Source organism: Hibiscus syriacus, unplaced genomic scaffold (assembly GCF_006381635.1).
Source record: "Hibiscus syriacus cultivar Baekdansim isolate YM2019G1 unplaced genomic scaffold, ASM638163v2 tig00117032_pilon, whole genome shotgun sequence".
Lineage (NCBI taxonomy): Eukaryota > Viridiplantae > Streptophyta > Magnoliopsida > Malvales > Malvaceae > Hibiscus > Hibiscus syriacus.
This window is the reverse complement of record NW_024063532.1, coordinates 652,805-671,587: the sequence shown is the minus strand read 5'-3', so window position 1 is coordinate 671,587 and position 18,783 is coordinate 652,805. Positions and strand designations below refer to the sequence as shown.

Below are 18,783 nucleotides of genomic sequence, written 5' to 3'. Positions count from 1 at the left end.
GATGCTATAGACAATACATATTAAAATAATTATTTGATCAAAATAAGATATTTTTTAATATTATATCATAAGTATATGAACATTGTTTATGTGTGTTGAATTCATATTGAGAAACTTCAAAAGTCGTATTTACATGTATTTGTTTAATTTGATAAACAAATATTCTTATAAAACAAATTCTACAATTATGTTGTGTTTCGTGCCATTCCGTACATATGACATTCTGCCAATATGACTGTCGGAACTCGACCTAAAAATACATAATATTTTCGGGTTTACTCTGTCACTGCCTAATTTTTTATTTTTTTTAAAATTATTACTGCCTAATTAGATTAACACAAAAAAGATATTTAAGTTTAAAACATAGACGAGGGAAGGATGGAAAAAGAAAAAGAAGTAAAGAGAAAGGAAGAAGGAATATCTTAGTTTCAAACTAAAGGCCAAGTGAGAAGAAAAATTTAAAAGGGGATAAATTATATAGATAGTCCCTCAATCATATAATATATTTTGACATTATAATTCGGTGTCATGTTATGTTGTTTTGACACTATATTTTTACTAGAATCTCCTCAATTTAGTAAAAAATGGGTGAAATGTGATAGCATCTCCACTTTTATTATAGGTATGGAGAAATTGTTGCACATGTATTTGTTATGTCCACCTTCAATTAGTTTATTGAAGAAATTTAATAAATGGATTAAATTGGTATAATATTTAAACGTTCATGGTTAATTTATTTAGATTTAAGATTAATTTTAATATAATGTATAAACATTGATGAATAAATTTATTGTTTATGAATTTTTATTAATCATCACGTAATTTTCTATTAAAAATTGATCATTTTATAACTTTTGATTAGTTGAATGATAATTTTATTCTTTTTATAATCAAATAGACTAGAAAAAAATATCCTATAATAAAAAGGACTATCAATATAGTTTCCCAAAAAATGCGGCCTACACTTTTTTCATTTTCACTTTCATTTGTCGCTTAATTTTGACCAAGATACAAAGTAAATGCAAACGCATAAAAGTGAAAGAACAAAAAATATTTATTAGAAGAGAAGTAATAATTTAGTACCAAAAGGACAGCGCCAAATACAATTCGAACAACAAATCCATTTCAAAACTCGCCGATTAATCTTCAGCGTAAAGAATGTTCCTGGATTCTTCCTTTCACACTTTTATTTGTAATAAAAAAAACGCACGAATTCATCAACAGCCGACATTTCACATTACTTTATTTTTTTCATCTTGTTCTTTCTTCAATTCCATCACTGTGTATAAATAGCATATACAGCTCTGCTCTCCAAGTTCAAGTCCAATTTCGATCATCAACTTGTCTATTTCTTTAAATTTCAATTCCATTTACATTTTTTTTTCATTTTCATTTCTTTAATGGCACTCCTAGTTAACGAAGTCGACACCCTCACTAACCAAATATTTTCCATCCTTGAAAACAAGCTCCTTTTCGGTGATCACGAGAATGCCAATGTTGCAAAAACTCACCGTGAAGATCCTGTGAAATCTGGGAATCGTTTTTCTGGGAAAGTAAGAATCCTTTCCATCGACAGCGGTAGCTTTTCCGATGGTATATTGGCGGCTCAGTCCCTCCTTACCCTCCAAACCTTTCTCCGTCAAAAATCGGGAAACCCCAATGCCTCCGTTGCCCAATATTTCGACGTCGTTGCAGGATCTGAAGCCGGTGCAATTCTCGCCGCGTTGTTGTTCACTCGGGCTGAAAATGGCGCCCCCCTTTTTACTGCCGACCAAGCTCTTCAGTTCCTCGTGAAAAACCGTCGGGAACTGTTTCGCTCCTCCCCTCAAGGGTTATTCCGTCAACTTTTCCGTCCATCCGGCGTGAAGAAACTGTTGGGCAGAACCTTCGGGGAGCTGACCTTGAAGGATACCCTGAAGCCGGTTTTGATACCCTGCTACGATCTTTGTTCCAAAGCGCCGTTATTGTTTTCCCGGGCTGATGCATTGGAAATGGACGGCTATGATTTCAAGATGAAGGACGTGTGCTACGTGACGTCGGCTGATCCGACTGTGGTGGGTGTGGTGGAAGTGAGATCGGTAGATGAGAGAACGAAGATCATGGCGGTGGAAGGCGGGGTAGCGATGAAAAATCCAACATCGGCGGCTATAACACACGTGCTGAACAATAAGCAGGAGTTCCCGTTTTGTAATGGAGTGGAGGATCTCTTGGTGTTGTCTTTAGGGAACGGAGAATCTGGTTTCGGATCCGGTGACGTTACTCTTACTCCGACGCGAACAAAGTTTCTTAGAATCGCCGGCGAGGGTGCTTCTGACATCGTAAGTACCAAAATCAAGCTCAAGAAATACACAAAATCAAAAACCTATTAATCAAAAGCAAGCTAAAGCTAAATCTTCCATGATCAAAAAATTAACGAATACCACAATTTATACACGTATAGGTTGATCAAGCAATTTCAATGGCATTCGGAGAAAGCGGAAACGGAAGCAACTACGTGAGAATTCAGGGGAATGGGCTGAACTTGACGACCCCCAATCTTCATCCAAAATGTAAAGACGCCGCCGTAATAAGCATTGCAAAGGAGATGCTGGCGCAAAGAAGCGTGGAATCTCATCTCTTCAAAGGGAAGAAGAGGAGTGAGGCGACGAATTTGGAGATATTAGAGATGATGGGAGGTGAGTTAGTGAAAGAGCAAGAAAGGCGGAAAACCAGCATCCTGCCGGCGGTGGTATTAAAGCAGAAGCAGTCGACGACGACGCCGAGAACATCATCGGCCTCCTCCACTACCATTTCAAGCCAGTCTTCGTGTTCGTTGGACCATCAAAATTAATTCACGTTCACATCCAATTTTTTACAACGGCATTATTATTAATTCATTTACATGCTACTCCTGCCGCTCGGGATATAATATTATATGTAGTACTAAAAGGTATTGGTGTCCGACAGAGCTGAGCTGTATGCTGTACTTGACCATTTTCATTGTTTTGTTTTTTGTTAGTTTAGACATATATATGTAGATTAATGGTGATTCTAATACATGGAATGGAACCACATTTATTCTTCTCTCCACCTGTCTCTCTATGTATTTATTTATATGATATGTATGCACGTTAACATATATATAATTTTTCCTCATAAATAAAGTTTTAATCAATGGTTAATTGAATTGTGTTCTCCATCTTTTAATATTATAACCAGGGATGAGAATATTTTGATGGTCTATCTTGAAGTTAAAGCTATAAGATCACTCCTAAACGGTTAGTTTGACAGGTTTCGTACAACTTCGGGACAAATACAATTTTTATTAGAAGGGATGGATTTTTAAATTTTAAAGATGAAAATATATTATTAATAGAAAATATAAAAAATGTCTAATATTAAAATTAGTTTATAACATTTATTAAAATGTATAAGGTTTCAAGGTGGACTATTTTCATTTTCTTATTTGAGGAGAGATTAAAATATGAATTCAACTGATAATTAAAATATGATATAATGTTAAAATATGAAGTCTACATTTTTCTGTAAAATTTTTTGGAATTTTTCATTGCATAAATATTCAAAATAATATCATGTCCTATTAAATTTGTCTCTTTTGAATTTTAAAATTTTCTACTCTAAATTTTAAAATTATTTCATTCAAAATGTCAAATTAAAAAAAATCAACAAAGATTAACACTTACATTTCTCTTATTTTGAAGATAATTTTGTCATTTCTCTCATTTTATATAACTTTATATGTCACCAAACTTATCTCCAAAAAATATAGACAAAATAATGAGAGGAATGAAGTATTATTTTATGTGTTGGTTCAACTCAAAACTCAAAAAAGATTTTGAGATAGGCTCACCCTCATTCAACTCAGAACTCAAATCATTCACTAGGTTCACGCTCACTCATTTCAGAACCCAACACTTATTGGATCCAAGCTCACTTACAGTGTCTAAAACCCAAAATATTTATTATCCTTCAGCGTTTCTATGAGTAATTAATTTATTATCCTTTTTATATAGCATTTAATTCTCAAATGTTTTCTTTTATCAAAATAGTTTACCTTAGATGAAAATCATTAATCGACTAATACTCGACACATATTACTAATGCGATATTTTCGTATGTGTTTAATTGAAGAATTGGTATGTATCATGTCATTCAAAATAATAACGTGGCATGTATGCCTAAATTAAAAATAATGATATAATATGTATCACGTCATCAATTAAATATATGTGAAAATATCACATCAACAATATATGTTGATTATTAACGACTAACAATTCATTCAACAATAATTATTTTAACCAAAAATTAAAAATGTTTGTAATTAAAATACTTAAAAAATAAGAATAAAACAACTATTTTTACAAAGAACGAATTTTGTCATTTTGGGGCGAGAAAAAACTTTTTCCAGTTGGTCAATTAATCTCAGCTCTCACCCACGTCCCACAATCGGTCAACCACCATTTAATTGACCCTAAACTTAATTTAACTTTTAGGTTTTCCTAAAATCAAGAAGACATTGAATCAAGAATCCAAAATTCAAACCAAATAAACACAGCTAAAATCCATCTTGAACCAACATAATCTCTCACTATTTTAAAACCCCATAGTCTCAACCCAGGACCCGAATACAACAATTTATTCCTTATTATGAGCCCATGGTCAAAACTATAATTCAACACTGACCTCAATTTACTCGCTAGTTAACCGATAACACTTTAATTGAATCGTCATTCTTTCATAAATTAAATATTATTTTATATTTTTAATCATGATACATTTTGAGTAAAAATGTTTCAACCTTCTTTTAAAAGTTCAAGAAATAATTTGTATTAAAATGATCGACGAGATAATTTCCAAAATAATTAAAATGTGATATTTTAATTATTCATAACAAAAAAACTTTTTTTGAAGTCAAATGGACTACAAACTCTGATTTAAATAAAAATTAATTTATCTATATATTAATAAATTTCATATTTAATTTACTAAATCGTAATTTAGAATTTAATTGACAGCAGTCTTTGACACAAATAATTAAAAGCTCCCGATTGACATTTCTCTTCTCCCTTAGGTAAGAATTATTAAAAACAATTAATTTAATTTTTGGACTTCCAAAAGTTGAAACATATAAGTAACCCATTCTTTTAATTCACCCTTTTTCTCTGATTAGAACGTCAATTTCTAAAATTATTTAAAAAGGAGAATTTTAAAAATCATTTTATAGATGTGAAACTTATAATTGGTCGAACACATCTTACCCAAAATAATCGATAACAACATTTTCGAAACACACGTATTTTTAAGATTATTTTTTTCGAGCTAAGAAACATGTATAACAGGAAGCATTATTCCTGAAAAGCAGAAGTACCGTATCCATAAACAATTTGATAGCTCTGAAGATCCTGTAATGAGCTCTTATTTTAGTATTACCACTTGTTTTTAATATATTGATTGACTAATTCAGATCGAATAATATAATGACCGCTTTTAAAGTCGAATTGCATTGAATATTTTGATAAATTCGGTAATAATCATCATCTCATGGTTGACATTTATGAGCTCTTCTTACGAAAGATCATTTAAGAACACTAGTAATATAAATTGAGTAGATTACCAAACAATCTACTGTTGCAATGATACGAGCAAGAGAAATTCCTGAATTCTATTGATAGAAAATTTTCAACAGTATCCCCGGTATTTCATTGTGTTGTTGATAAATGAAAAATAAAATCCACCACCACCATTGTCATATATGATAAGCCTTGGGCTCTTTGGTAGCAACATTTCAATTGTACCCACTTCATCAGGAAAGAAGGCTCCCATGCATAATCGATAGTCATACTATACAAAATTTTAGCTACCGGTTGAACGAACACCATGGCCCATCACTGATTTGGTCGTTCGTCAAAGTCATTATATATGCCCGTCACCCTGCAAATATCATTCAATAAGACCGCCGTACAATAATGATAACATAAACAAACAATTAAAGTTTGAACTATATATGATGATTCAGTGAGGCATCATAGATAGAGTGGTTACGGCCTTACTCTCATTTTCACTGATGCCAGTCGCTAATAGTTTCTCAAATTCACAAATATGTTAAAAGATGATTCATATCAACCTTGAGTATGCTAGTGGTAGAGCATCACCTGCAAAAGGTTAAGTTGCTATGTACCGGACATTCACTAGTCCAACCTGTGGTTTCCTATTTAACCTCTGCATCATTTTACTTGCTTCTCGGGTCTCGTTAATGGTCTCACCGCTACTAGTGCATTTCTAACCTACTTTTAACCCTTTTCTGTTTACATCAAGTTATGTTGACTTATCTGACTTTTCCAGACCCACCAACCATGAACTATCTATAGTTTTCTATCCAAGCTCTAAAGTGTGTTGGTTCCTTCATCAGGTGCCTTTGTAATGATCTGAATGCTCAACAACTGTCAACCCTTTGTTGTTCCTAATCAAATTTGGTTTATTTATCACAAACACACGAGCCTTTTTAAAACTATAAGGAGGAAAAATAGCAATGAAGTGTGGATATGGTGTAATGTCACATACCTATCATAAGACAAGAACGCATCACCTATATTTCCTACAACCTTGTTTCGTACCTTCCGCACACAGACCTGCAAAAACATATTTCAGCAATAGAAACTAGAAGATTGCTTACAGAGACAACCTTGTGACAATACTCACTTGTACTAGATCAACAGGTCCAGCCTCGGGGTCCCGATTCCGATGAATAACAATTCCATTGTCACATTTGTTTATAAAGTGTGCACTTCCACTGATGTCGTAGAGATTAGGAGGAGCCCCAGTCCATTGGTGCAACTGATGGAAAAATATAAAATTAGTACAAAGAGATACCAAGCAATAAAAGATGACTCAGAAAGACCGACCTGTCTTGGATGTGCAACAAACCAGACATGACAAGAGTGATGCTGAGCAAATCGTTTGATCTTAGTAAGCATCTGGCTTACATACTCCGTTTCCGTCCTGCTATGAATACAAGATGTTAACAACTGGGACATTTAGGCAGCAGCAAATGAGGAACGCTCAGAATGGGAAATAGTAAAGAACGTTTTGAAATTATGAAGCCTTTCTTGTCCACTTATGAGTCCCACTAGGATAGAACCAGGACACTTTGTGAATACTTCTATCAAAGTATATAATTTTAGGCAAAACACAGGCAGAGGTAGTTCAAATTTTTATGATGATGATAATAATAACGAGGATGTCGCTGACACTACCAACTATCAAGCAGGCTAGCCATTGGCATAAAAATAAAAATATAAATTATATACATGTATTTCATAGATAATCCAAAGGACCAAAATTAAAGGCGCCAAGAAAAAATGAAAAAACTATACTATCGAATAAAAACGGAGGTGGTGCCAATATAATAGCAAAACAAATAAGGCAAAGGTGAGCATGGTGTAAAAAGTACTCACTGATTAGCTCGGCGCTGATGATCAAGTTCATTGTAAGGATCAATTACAAGCCCCCGAATACCATGCCTTAGTACCGCTGCCCTTGCAAGATCAAGAACCCACTCTATATTCGGAAGGGAATCATTCTCGCACCTATTCCGGAACCCATGAGATAAATCCAGAAAGCAGTATTAAGAAAGCAAGCACAACAACAAGAGCATACAAGGCCTCAATTTTTAAAAGCATCCGAGCTTAAATTCACCCCTCCCCACCCCAACACACACAAAAATGGCTTATAAAAAGTATTAATATTTCAGCAACTAGGCAACACTTTGGAAAAATAAATAATAAAAGTCTCAATCTGCATGAGGAAATATAATACCAATAAATAGTTGTCGAAGTTTTACTAAGAATAGAAACCATATAATTTTGAAGTGTTCAACTTACCTTATGAGATAAAATGTGTCACTCAACCATTTCTTCCCTTTCTCCAGATCCTGAACACTTATTCTTTCTACATTGCTCCCATAGCTATTGCCAGAAAAAGTAACAAACAAACCAATTGGTGATTATTATATTAAAACAAGGTAGTTCAAAGAAACTACAGTTGCAAACATATAAAAATAGGTTTTATTTCCAGGAATTCGTTAGTTTCCCATATCATCTCTTGGAGGATGATATGCTAGTCGAAGAATAAAGTTAAAGAGAATTTATGGCATTTGGGGAGGACTAGGATGATTAAATTATCGAGATTTCTGAATATCTCAATTGTATGTTACTTGTGCAACATAAATTATATTTGGTGTTTCATGTTTCATTTAAGATTTTGCGTTTAGTTATAAACATCTATGTTACTCCAGTTTTGAGCATGCTTGATTTTATATCTTCAAATATTTGAAAATTGAATTATTGGATTTAAAGAATTTTGATTGAGAATTTTAATTATTTCTTGAGGGAATTGTTTTCACAATGCTTGTTCTAAATCATAACTTTGGCTAAAATGAAATAGACAATCATCATTCTTATTTTGAATATGTTACTTTAACATATTAAAAAACAAGGCTATCTTACAATTGCTCACATCAGACCGAAAAACACGAGTAAAATGATTAGTTCAAAATTCTTCTATATTTTCTCTTACATATCCTGTAGATAGCCAATTATGAGATCCAAGTGAACTAAAATTATGAAACACCCCCTTACAACCTAAAAGCTTTTACAAGTTGGCATATAATTTCAAGGTATAAAAAATGTTACTAGATCTAACGATGCTATAACAGTAATAATAGAAACTCAAACCAGCTAAACTTACCCTGTATCAAAGAAAGGTCTCTTCACGTATTTCTCTATTAGTTTCCTTCCATGATCCCGAACCTTGATAAACAAATAAAGGGGAAATAGTGAAATTAATGTTAGTCAAAAGGATGTGCAATAGCATGATTAACAATAACAATAATATTATTATAGTGATTGTCTATAATGTTTATCTACAAGGAAATTCACTCACATTAGAAGAAATCACATTTCATTAAACATCATTCATGAGAAAAGGACTAATCTATCTCTAGAAAGTCTGGTATGCCTTAGATTGACTTGGTTGATGGACTTTCCACTATCGCAGAAGTGGACTTTGTTTCTAGAATAATCAAGACACTTTGAAAATGTAGATTTATGCATTAAAAAAAGTTAATTGAAAAGAAATATAATTCTTAAAAGTAACCCAAAAGAAAGCAGGAATGGTCATGCTTGTCTACTTATCCAACAATATAACAAAAAAATATCAAGAATTTCAAAATCTAAATGAATCTCTTCCTTTGTTTCAAAGCCATGTCTTCCTAGGTAAAAAAAGGCAATTCTTTTACACAGTTGCACGAATATGTTGGTAAATCAAGAACAGTGAGACTAAATGCAGATGAATATAAGAAAAATTCTGGCTGACCTTGTTCTCCATGGAGCAAAGAGCAAATTTCCAGCCTACACTTCCATTAAGATTACATAAGAGAGAATCAATCCATTCACTCTTCCCAGAGTTGGGAACGCCAGTTACTATTGTCAGCTCTCCTGGAACAACCTGGCAGAGAAAAAAGAAAACTTGTGAAGGAAGACATATCATCTCTAACACTAGTTAATAGGCAATATAGGGCAAAGAACACAACAAGCTAAATTATGAAGGTTAAGACAGAACACATCAAGCTTACATTATATAGGTTGTCCAGTGCCCTCCAACCAGTTGAAACACCAAATTCATATCCAAGAGTCCGATGATAATATTGGTCAATTTCATCGAAAAAATCTCTAAAGTTGAATAGTCCACGTATGGGATATAATTCGGCATTATCAATTACGTCCTTAAGAGCGCTGGGTCCCAAATACATAAGCACCTGTGGTCACAAGAGTTGGTCGGTGAGAACATTTGATTTTGGAACAAAATTTTATCTACAACTTGGTAGCAGCCTCAAAGGTGTTTAGGAGGCATGCTAGCAGTATGGTTGTTTCAAATGTTAAAATCTCAATTTGGCACATAGGAAGATCTGGCTGCTTGAAAAAGCTTTCTAGTCTCAGCCCAAGTTTATTGGAGTTAAGATCTTTTGGTGATTATTTTATTTTTGTTTATACATTTTTATATATTTTCTTAAAGAATTTAGGACATAAAATGGCCACAATCCCTAGCCTCTTGCTGTTCTACATAGAAAATTTGCAGATGCCACAAAATGCAAATGGACAGTTTGAAGTAATCTTTCATACCAATCAACTGAAGTTTAAAAAAATAAGGAAACCCGAAGTAGGAACGAAGGGGGGAGAGATTCTTGCCTACCACACTCATAACCTTTCAATACCAAATAATTTTCAGTTTATTATGAGTGACATTAAATTGAGCATAAAAAACTTATTTTAAAATTAGTCAAGAATCGAAATTTAGGTCGTTACAGTCACAGGTAAAAAGATATAGTTATATGACCTCATTTGCATCTTTAAAATGATCCACATCATTTTTCTTTGGCCATTTAACTCTCCAGCATCTGCCACCCACAGAAAGCAAATTTTACTCCACATCTTAGAAGATTGTTTTTTTTTAAATATGCAAAGACAGCAACAATAATAGAGGAAAAGAAAACAGGATAAGTTTTGAATAGCTTCAGCATTACAGAAAAATCATATAAACCTTTCTCTTCCAAGACGACGTGCAAGCTCTTCAGCTAAGGCTTGACCAGGTGGATCCCCATCAGTAGCAAGTATAACGCGTGATGCCTATGACATATACATAGATTAGAAACTAGTCATGTTCATTTCAAAATGACCTTACAAAGAAGACCCAAGAAATAAACCCCAGCAAACCTCTTTTAGGTACTCTTTGCAGTTCCACAGATATTGATACTTTGTGTCCTAGCTTTCAAAACATGTGAACGAAACATTAGAATGACGTTTATACTTGCATATGAAAAGAATAATGTTATAACATATTGTCCAAAATGGCTGCAGTTATTTCTCATTCCATTCTTCTCTACTTAAATGAAGTGAGAAGTTGTTGGTTCCACAAACCACCTTATAAGAGGCTAAACTAAGCAGATTATGTGGCCAAAATGAATAAATGACAGCTTGCTCCATGAACTGCCTTATCCATAAGCAGATCATAACAAGTAATACGTAGAAATTATTCTATCACATACTACTAACTTAAGAGATGTAAGCAGGCAGTCCACATGCACATTCGACAAACCCCATGCATCAAAAAGATTGTTCTCTTATTGCTAATGAGGGAATATATTTTTGGAGGGAAAATGGACTCAAGGGTTGCGTTTTGATTGGCCTATTCTGTTCAAAGTAATGGAGAAGATGGGCTTTGGTTCCAAATGGAGTGGTTGGATTAGGAAATGTGTAACCACAGCCTCTGTTTCAGTATTAGTCAATGGGGTTCCTACTGAGGAATTCCCAATGGCAAAGGGTCTTCGCCAGGGTTGTTCTTTATCTCCACTGTTGTTCAATTTAGTAGGGGAACTTCTTAATTTATTGCTCCTAAAGGCTGTTTCAGAAAGGTTATTTTCTGGATTAGTTATTGGCAGGGAGGAGGGGACTTTTAATTTTTCTCATTTGCAATTTGCTGATGATCTTATCATCTTTTGTGGTGCTTCGAAGATGCAGAATTTGAATGTGAAGAGGGTGCTTCAAGTGTTTGAAGTTATTTCTGGACTACAACTGAATCTAAAGAAGAGCAAATTGTTTGGTGTTAATCCGACTGAAGAGGAAGTTCAAGAATGGGCAAAGACTATTGGATGTTCAGTTGGGTGCTTTCCTTCAGATTACCTAAGGCTTCCTCTTGGTGCTAATAGAAATTGTTCAGTTCTTTGGGATCCAGTGGTTCATAATTTCTACAACAAACTTGTTGGTTGGAAGGCCTCCTCTCTTTCTTTAGCAGGGAGATTGGTATTGATTAAGTCAATCCTATGTTCGCTTCCATCTTATTTTTTGTCATTGTTGTTTAAGGTTCCAACCTTGGTTTACAAAAACCTCAATTCAATTGTGTCCAATTTTTTATGGGGAGGGGGAAACGGTAAAAACAAGATACATTGGGTTAATTGGTCCACTGTGTGTAAATCAAAGAATGAGGGTGGTCTAGGTGTTCTGAATCTCAACATGATGAACAGAGCACTTTTAGGAAAATGGTCTTGGAGGTTTGCTAATGACAGAAATTCTGTTTGGAGGAAATTTATTTGCACTAAATATAACATGGATTCATCCTTATTATTGTTTGACAGTAAGGTTCCACCTAAAGTTTCTTGGATTTGGAGATCTGTGGTGAATAACCATTTCAAAGAAGACTTAATTGGTTCTAAGTTTAGAAGCATGTGCAGTTTTCAAGTTGGTGATGGTAATATTATTCGGTTCTGGCAAGTTGTTTGGGCTATGAATCATCCACTTTTGGTAATTTTTCCTAGACTGTTTTCTATTTCCTCAAACAAGAATGGCAAATTATTTGAGTTTGGTGAATATAGCTCCATGGGCAGAATTTGGGAAGTTTAATTGAGAATAAATTTGAATGATTGGGAATTTGAACAGTGGTCTAACTTGATGGCAGTCATTTCGAATTTTTCCCTATCCATTGAATCTTTTGATGGTCTGGTTTGGAAAGGCACTAGGGATGGGGTGTATTCTGTTAGATCTTGTGTTAAACTGTGTTCTTTGGGTTCGAAGGAGGTCTATTTTTGGAAAAATATAATTTGGAGGGGTCTGCTGCCTCCAAGAGTGGAGTCATTTGTGTGGCAAGTTGTTCTTCAGAAGCTGGCAGTTAAGCCAGAATTGGTTAAAAGAGGAGTTCAGGATATTGAAGATGTGTTATGTCCTCTTTGCAAGATGGTGGAAGAGTCTTCCTATTATTTATTTTTTACTTGTTTGGTTGTGTGGTCTTTATGGAATAAATTTATGAAGTTTTGGAGGCTCAACTCTATTTTTCATGCAACTGCTAAAAGCTTTCTCCTAGCCTGGGATGATTTGAAGATTAACTCGGCTATTTGGTCATTTATTCAAGGGGTTGTCCTTTGGACCACTTGGAAAATCAGGAATTCTGTTGTGTTTGAAGGGGGGAAGTTGGACCAGGCCGAATTCTTCTTCTTAGCAAGGTTTAGGCTTGCTTCATGGTTTTTAGCTAAGCATAAGGAGATTTCTATTCCTAAGGATTCACTTATCTCTGATCCTTCCTTAGGGGATTCTTGTTCTTCCTACTTTAAACTGATTGTATCTAAGTTCCCTTGATATCCTCCTCCCAAGGGCTATATCAAATTGAATGTTGATGCTGCTATTACCAGTGACTGGAAGAGAAGTGGGTTAGGCGGAGTTTTAAAAGATGATTCTGGTTTGATCTTAGGCTCTTTCAAGGAGTCTGCTGGTACGGGGCCTCCTACCTTGATGGAATTGAAAGCTATTCAAAAGGGTTTATCGTTTTTTGTCTCTTTTCGAGGGTTGATCAAGGACCATTTGATTATTGAGAGTGATAGCAGGGTGGCAGTGGACTGGATTAAAAAAGTTGAATTATGTCCAGATGTTTATGCTTCTATTGTTAAAGATATTGTTGATAGAAAAGTTTTTGAAGGTGTTGTTAGATGGGTTAATAGGACAGCTAACCTAGAGGTTGATGCCCTAGCTAAGGCTGGAATAGGTTGATTTAAGTGTTGTTGTTCAGGGATGTTTTTTGGTTTTCTTCTTCCTATTAAGGGAGTTTTTGGGTGTTGTAATTTCTAAGTACTTATTATGATATTAATGAAATTCTAAGACACTCTTTTCTTCCTTCCACTGATTAAGGAGCTTTTTTTAGCTCCATTAATCATGAAGGGGGTTTTTAATGAGGCCTCCTATTCTTATCAAAAAGAAAATCTGATTAATACCTAACTGGTTATGCCACCCCATATTTCTCATTGGAAATTTGCTCATACGATATGCATGCATGAGGAGAGATAGAGATAAAAGGAACTACATTGGAGAGAATAATCCCAATTTCATAGTTGAAACATTGAAGTTGGATATCTACATAGTATTTGATGGCTGACAACAACATTTTTCAATATTGCCACTCAGAAAAGCTAAATAACATATAGTATTAAATTTTAGTTCAACTAAAACCTGCTCCTCAGTTGGAACCTCCTTTTTAGAAACTGATGGTGGTGCCCCATCAGGGACACTGACACAATTACGGAAGCCAGCTTCCTCCATTGCAAGCTTGTCCATTTCACCTTCAACCTATAATATCAAGCTGGAAAAAATAAGCATCAACAAAAGTTGAACTGGAATAAATAATCAGAAGAAAGAAAGAAATACAATGATGATGTCGCTTTCATTTTCTATATCATCCAGCCCATAAAGTATCTTTTCAGTATCCTTTTCCTGCAATGGAAGAAGAGTGAAAAAAGATTTTAATCAAATATTATTAAATTCTATTTTTAAAATAAAGACCACAAAAAATGTGCTCTCAAAAAGTGACGATTCAAGGAGCATATGATAGGAAGATGAATATAAATGTCTACAGAGATAATAAATGTAAAGCCCGAGTCAACATACTAAATAAACAATGTAAACATAGGAAAGAATTTCACAAGAACCTGCCAAAACCTCTTGGTTATATCCCGATACTTGCAACTTACAAGTTTTCCTTTACGCCAATAAGGGAATGCAATAGCAATCTGTCAATGAAATTCTAAGAGTAATTAGCTGAGATGTGCATTGATATTAACAAGAAATATCAGTTATTTTATAGTAAAATAAATTCACCCTTCCAAAAATGTCTTCCATCTTGAACAACTAATAAGGTAAGATAAACCAGCCAACATACCAAATACTTCAGTAGCTGCCAAGGAAGGAACCTTATAATGCCACTATTAAAATGTTTTAGATTTAACTTGGTAATCCCAACTAATTCATTATTGGGGAAGAATCATAATTTCTGCAAATTATGCACCAGGGATTTAAGTTCTCTTGTATTTAGATTGAGCAAGGAGCTTCTAGGAGTTCAAGTTGCTTATTTATTATGTACAGGTTAGTCTCCAATAGGGAATCCTAGTTTTTAGATGTATGAGTCTAGTAATCATTACAAATACCCATGCACTCTTAATATAATCAAGCTTTCCATTAATAAAGTAAAAAAATGGTATACTAAAATGGATGGCCATCAGCATTGTCTACTACTCTCTCTGTTCTGCTGCAGTATACTTGAGCAACTGTTCACACACCAGAAACTCTTCTTTAAGACTAATTTTTCTCTTCTATGCAATCAAAATCATATTCCATTTTCATAATTTAACCATTATGGTTACGCAATAATCACATACGAAAACACACCAGTTAAACTCATCAAGACAGAAAATAATCCTGATCTTCTCACCGCCACCAGAGTTTCCAACAACATTCTCTCTTCAAATCAAGAACTTTTTATGTAAAATCTCAATCAAACCAAATCTAATTCAATCATATGATAAGATCAGCAATTATAGAAATGAACTGCAGAAAAAAGGAAAAGAATTAAGAAGTTTTATTGGCAGAAAATAGCTCAAGAACCTCGACGCTAAGTTCTCCAATTGTGTGTATGTACATAGGGAGGGGACAGAACTCCAAACAAGTACTCACAACATTCAAATATAATGCCTAACAACTCCTGGTGAAACATATATATACCATAACCCGAAGTGCGTTCTTATTCGGAAACAAATAAACAAGCTGCAAGAAATAGGAGAACATGAATACATTATGCAGGTGGTCTAGTTGTGAAGCGGCTGTAGTGCATGAGACAAATTATGGGGAAGGTGGTTCCATGTCAAGAAAGTTTCCAAACAGTTGAGAATTCAGGATTAAGTCAAGAGGCTTGTCATCTTTTTCCCACATGCCAGCTTTCTAAAATAAGTCATTAGAGGTGGTGGCAGTGCATTCTAATCACATCATCCCTAAATAAACCTTAATATCCTCCATTTTTTATTCATAATTGACCATAAACTCCAAATAGTGAACATTTCCTCAAATCTCTCCATCGATCGGTATCATATCTTTTTCTTCTCTCAAACATCCCTTTTTATAACAATGCACATTCATTAATATCTCAACTTTAATAAAAATACTGAGGCTTATTCTCAAGATGGTTAAACTTGTAAGAAGGATGCCAAATGGCTAGAAGACAAAGTAACCCAAACACTAGTACAACTTTTATTCCATACAATGAGTTTAAATTCGTAGTTTTTTTCATAAAAGTGGAGTGAACCTCAAATTAGCTAGAAAAGGTGGACTTAGGTTCAAAAATAGCACATGCAGGACAATCATAGAATATCCAACAAAAGTAGAGAACAAACAACTTCAGCACTGAATTTACTTTGCATCTTAAGCCTATAACTTGAGAAAAAGGATTCACAATTACCTCATCACCAGTCATTTTTTCCATTATGCCATTTCTCTTTAGTGTTTCTGCAGATATCATTCGCTCTGCAAAATATGCAATGAGCTGAAACAAGAGCAAAAAAGTATTAACTAAGCTATCTCAATCCACTAAATTGAAACTTAAACCAGGAGGAAAATACAGCTAAAAAACTACGATAATAAAATAACTAGGGAATCATCTTCCAACGCAACAGAACAACATTGGCATTTGGAATTCACACACCGGATATCAACATTTAGCATTTCATTTATGAATTTAAACAAGGTTGAGAAACATTCAGTATGATCACTTATGGACAGAATGAAGGTTCAGACTTCAGAGGCCTAGCTCACTACATTCCAAGAGAGAGAGGGTTTGACGAAAAGAAACACAGAATTTGCAAAATTTATGTTCAATCAATACTGTAAAAACACCAGGCTTAGAATATGAACGATGACAGGGGGCAAAAGCAATGGTTTCTATTTCCTCTTGAAATTCTGCTTGGGATTACAACTACCAGGAAATAGAAAATCAAAAATAGATTAGTTACTTTAGGAACATCAAACCATTGGAAATTTTCAATTGACAAAGGAGTTATATGAATAAATATCTATTTACACAGCACTAAAGAATATACAGGCATACATGTTGAATGGAAAACCTACCAAACAAACAACAGCGTATAAGATAGAGTAAATAAGTTTAGAAATCTGAATCAATATAAACCTCAGTGAGCAAAAATAGAAAAAGGAGAAATCTAGAAACCTGATTACAGAGTGGTTCTAATTGCAAACTCTCCACTGTGATTTGCCTTTCGACCTTAGCTTTGTTAACTCGACTGTAACTTTTAAATGTTGACTTGCCCTCTGCAAAGGCCTAAAACAAAAGGATAACCAAGAGAAGCCTATATCCAATGACTTTCACATGGACGTATAAAATTTGCTGCACCAATTTAAAAGGAGAAACAGATTACTTTAGTGTGGCCTTTCCACCCACATTTTGCTCGAAAACACATCCAGGAAGCTGAATACCTATAAATTAGATCTTTCAACAATGGTTTGCTGACGATTCAGAATAAAAGTAGTTAAACAAAAAAAGAAAAGGATGCAGCATACCCATCTTGGGAGATGAAAAGGGATAAGCTAAGCTCCTCTGAGTCACCACCATTGCACTATCATACAAGAATATCAACTTAGAGAAAGAGTGCCAATAAAGCTGAGCTAGTGAGGAGAAAGAGAGATTGAAAGGTTCCAAGGTTTTGAAAATTGAAAACTCTTCTCTGGTTTTAATGTCTAGAGTAAGTTGTTTCTTCCTATTAATTGCTAGCAACTTTAGCTAGATCATAAACTGTATTGTCTGCACAATAGAATATGCCGGAATAAGCAATATAATGGAAATTACATGCTTTCCAAAGTCTGTTATCTCTGACCTATCTGTATTATAATCGCCAAGACATGGCACTTCCTACTAGCAAACTGCTCCAATAAGATTGACAAAAATTAATCGAACTTACGTTGAAATGCAATAAAGCTAAAAGTTTTGTAGAGAGAAAAATACCGAGGGACATTTTAAGCGATTTTCACGCCCAGCAACACACTGAGTTATATCGATGCCAAGCTGATCGAGCTTATGCTCCAAAATCTGCAAGGAACGCTTATCCGATGGCTGGTCATCCAAGTCTTGAGAATGAGCTTAGAGATAAACAAAAAAAAAGGAATTCTGGTAAGCCTTCCAATATATACATTTGCAGACTCATACCTAAGTGTTAGCACGATTAAACACATAAATGCCTCTTCTCTTAATATTTTAATACAAAAAATAACAAAATAAACAACTTAGCAACAACCTTTTTTTCTCTTCTTTTCTCTACTTTTACAGAAAATAAGTACCTGGAGAGGGAGAAGGAAGAGAACAGAAGCCATTAGTGCTAAGCGAGAAAGTAAGGGTTTTGGGGATGGGTTTTGAAGAAAGAGAAGGAAGGAATCGTTTAGAGGGTGTGTGGAAATATTTAGGAGGCAACAGAGGGAGAAAGGAAGAGGAGGAAGCGAGGAAGTGTTTGGAGGGCATGGGAAAGGCAGTGAGCTTGCGGAGGAGTTGGAGGCGTTGATTATGGGAAGGAAAACGCAGCATCACTCGGAGTGTATTGACCGAGTTTCGTCCAAGAAGGGGGAATTTGTTTGGCTAAGCCACTTAGGGGTTCTTTTCTTTTTATTAGGAATAGGATTCGGAGCAGAGAATGTTACACTACTTAAATCTATTCTAATAATAATGTGTTTAATTGGGTTACAAGGTTCTTTTCTTTCCCTTTTACGCGCTTTAACCTACTCATACCCTTCGCCAGGATGACCCTGCCAAGAAAAATGCCGTATAGGTTCGATTCATTTGAATTTTTAATTTCTTTTAGTATTTCATCGATTTTCAGTTTGATTTTTTATTATCTATCAATTTCGAATATTAAGA

At 34.5% G+C, this 18,783-nt stretch overlaps 2 protein-coding genes across 3 annotated transcripts; one reads left to right on the top strand and one right to left on the bottom strand.

Moving 5' to 3' along the window:
* The first annotated feature begins 1,235 nt into the window (after positions 1-1,235).
* Positions 1,236-2,901, top strand: LOC120196301 (patatin-like protein 6). The gene is made up of 2 exons (XM_039198135.1): positions 1,236-2,318; positions 2,441-2,901. Exons 1-2 carry the CDS (start codon positions 1,401-1,403, stop codon positions 2,828-2,830), a joined length of 1,308 nt encoding a protein of 435 aa, XP_039054066.1. The 5' UTR covers positions 1,236-1,400; the 3' UTR covers positions 2,831-2,901.
* Positions 2,902-5,679: 2,778 nt separating this feature from the next.
* LOC120196299 (twinkle homolog protein, chloroplastic/mitochondrial-like) lies at positions 5,680-18,508 on the bottom strand. 2 transcript variants are annotated; one of them, XM_039198133.1, is made up of 21 exons: positions 18,213-18,508; positions 17,881-18,014; positions 17,439-17,494; positions 17,297-17,354; positions 17,089-17,199; positions 16,324-16,407; positions 14,525-14,605; positions 14,244-14,309; positions 14,049-14,165; positions 10,773-10,820; positions 10,600-10,685; positions 10,396-10,456; positions 9,635-9,817; positions 9,376-9,507; positions 8,749-8,810; positions 7,884-7,967; positions 7,458-7,589; positions 6,906-7,002; positions 6,703-6,837; positions 6,565-6,632; positions 5,680-5,934 (listed from the first exon to the last, which is right to left on the bottom strand). In XM_039198133.1, the coding sequence occupies exons 1-21, from the start codon at positions 18,451-18,453 to the stop codon at positions 5,889-5,891; spliced, it is 2,082 nt and encodes a 693-aa protein (XP_039054064.1). In that variant the 5' UTR covers positions 18,454-18,508; the 3' UTR covers positions 5,680-5,888. The 2 variants fall into 2 exon arrangements, with proteins under 2 accessions (XP_039054064.1, XP_039054065.1); XM_039198134.1 differs by lacking the exon at positions 18,213-18,508 and having other exon boundaries at positions 17,297-17,346; positions 17,881-18,020.
* Positions 18,509-18,783: the final 275 nt, after the last annotated feature.

Excerpts from the sequence above, each read along its gene's own strand:
- LOC120196301 (XM_039198135.1), top strand. The coding sequence starts at position 1,401 with ATGGCACTCCTAGTTAACGAAGTCGACACCCTCACTAACCAAATATTT. Across the intron at positions 2,319-2,440 it reads GCGAGGGTGCTTCTGACATC|GTTGATCAAGCAATTTCAAT; the intron begins GTAAGTACCAAA and ends ATACACGTATAG.
- LOC120196299 (XM_039198133.1), bottom strand. The coding sequence starts at position 18,453 with ATGCTGCGTTTTCCTTCCCATAATCAACGCCTCCAACTCCTCCGCAAG. Across the intron at positions 17,200-17,296 it reads GGTGGAAAGGCCACACTAAA|GCCTTTGCAGAGGGCAAGTC; the intron begins GTAATCTGTTTC and ends CTTTTGTTTTAG. Across the intron at positions 9,508-9,634 it reads CACTGGACAACCTATATAAT|GTTGTTCCAGGAGAGCTGAC; the intron begins GTAAGCTTGATG and ends TTTCTCTGCCAG.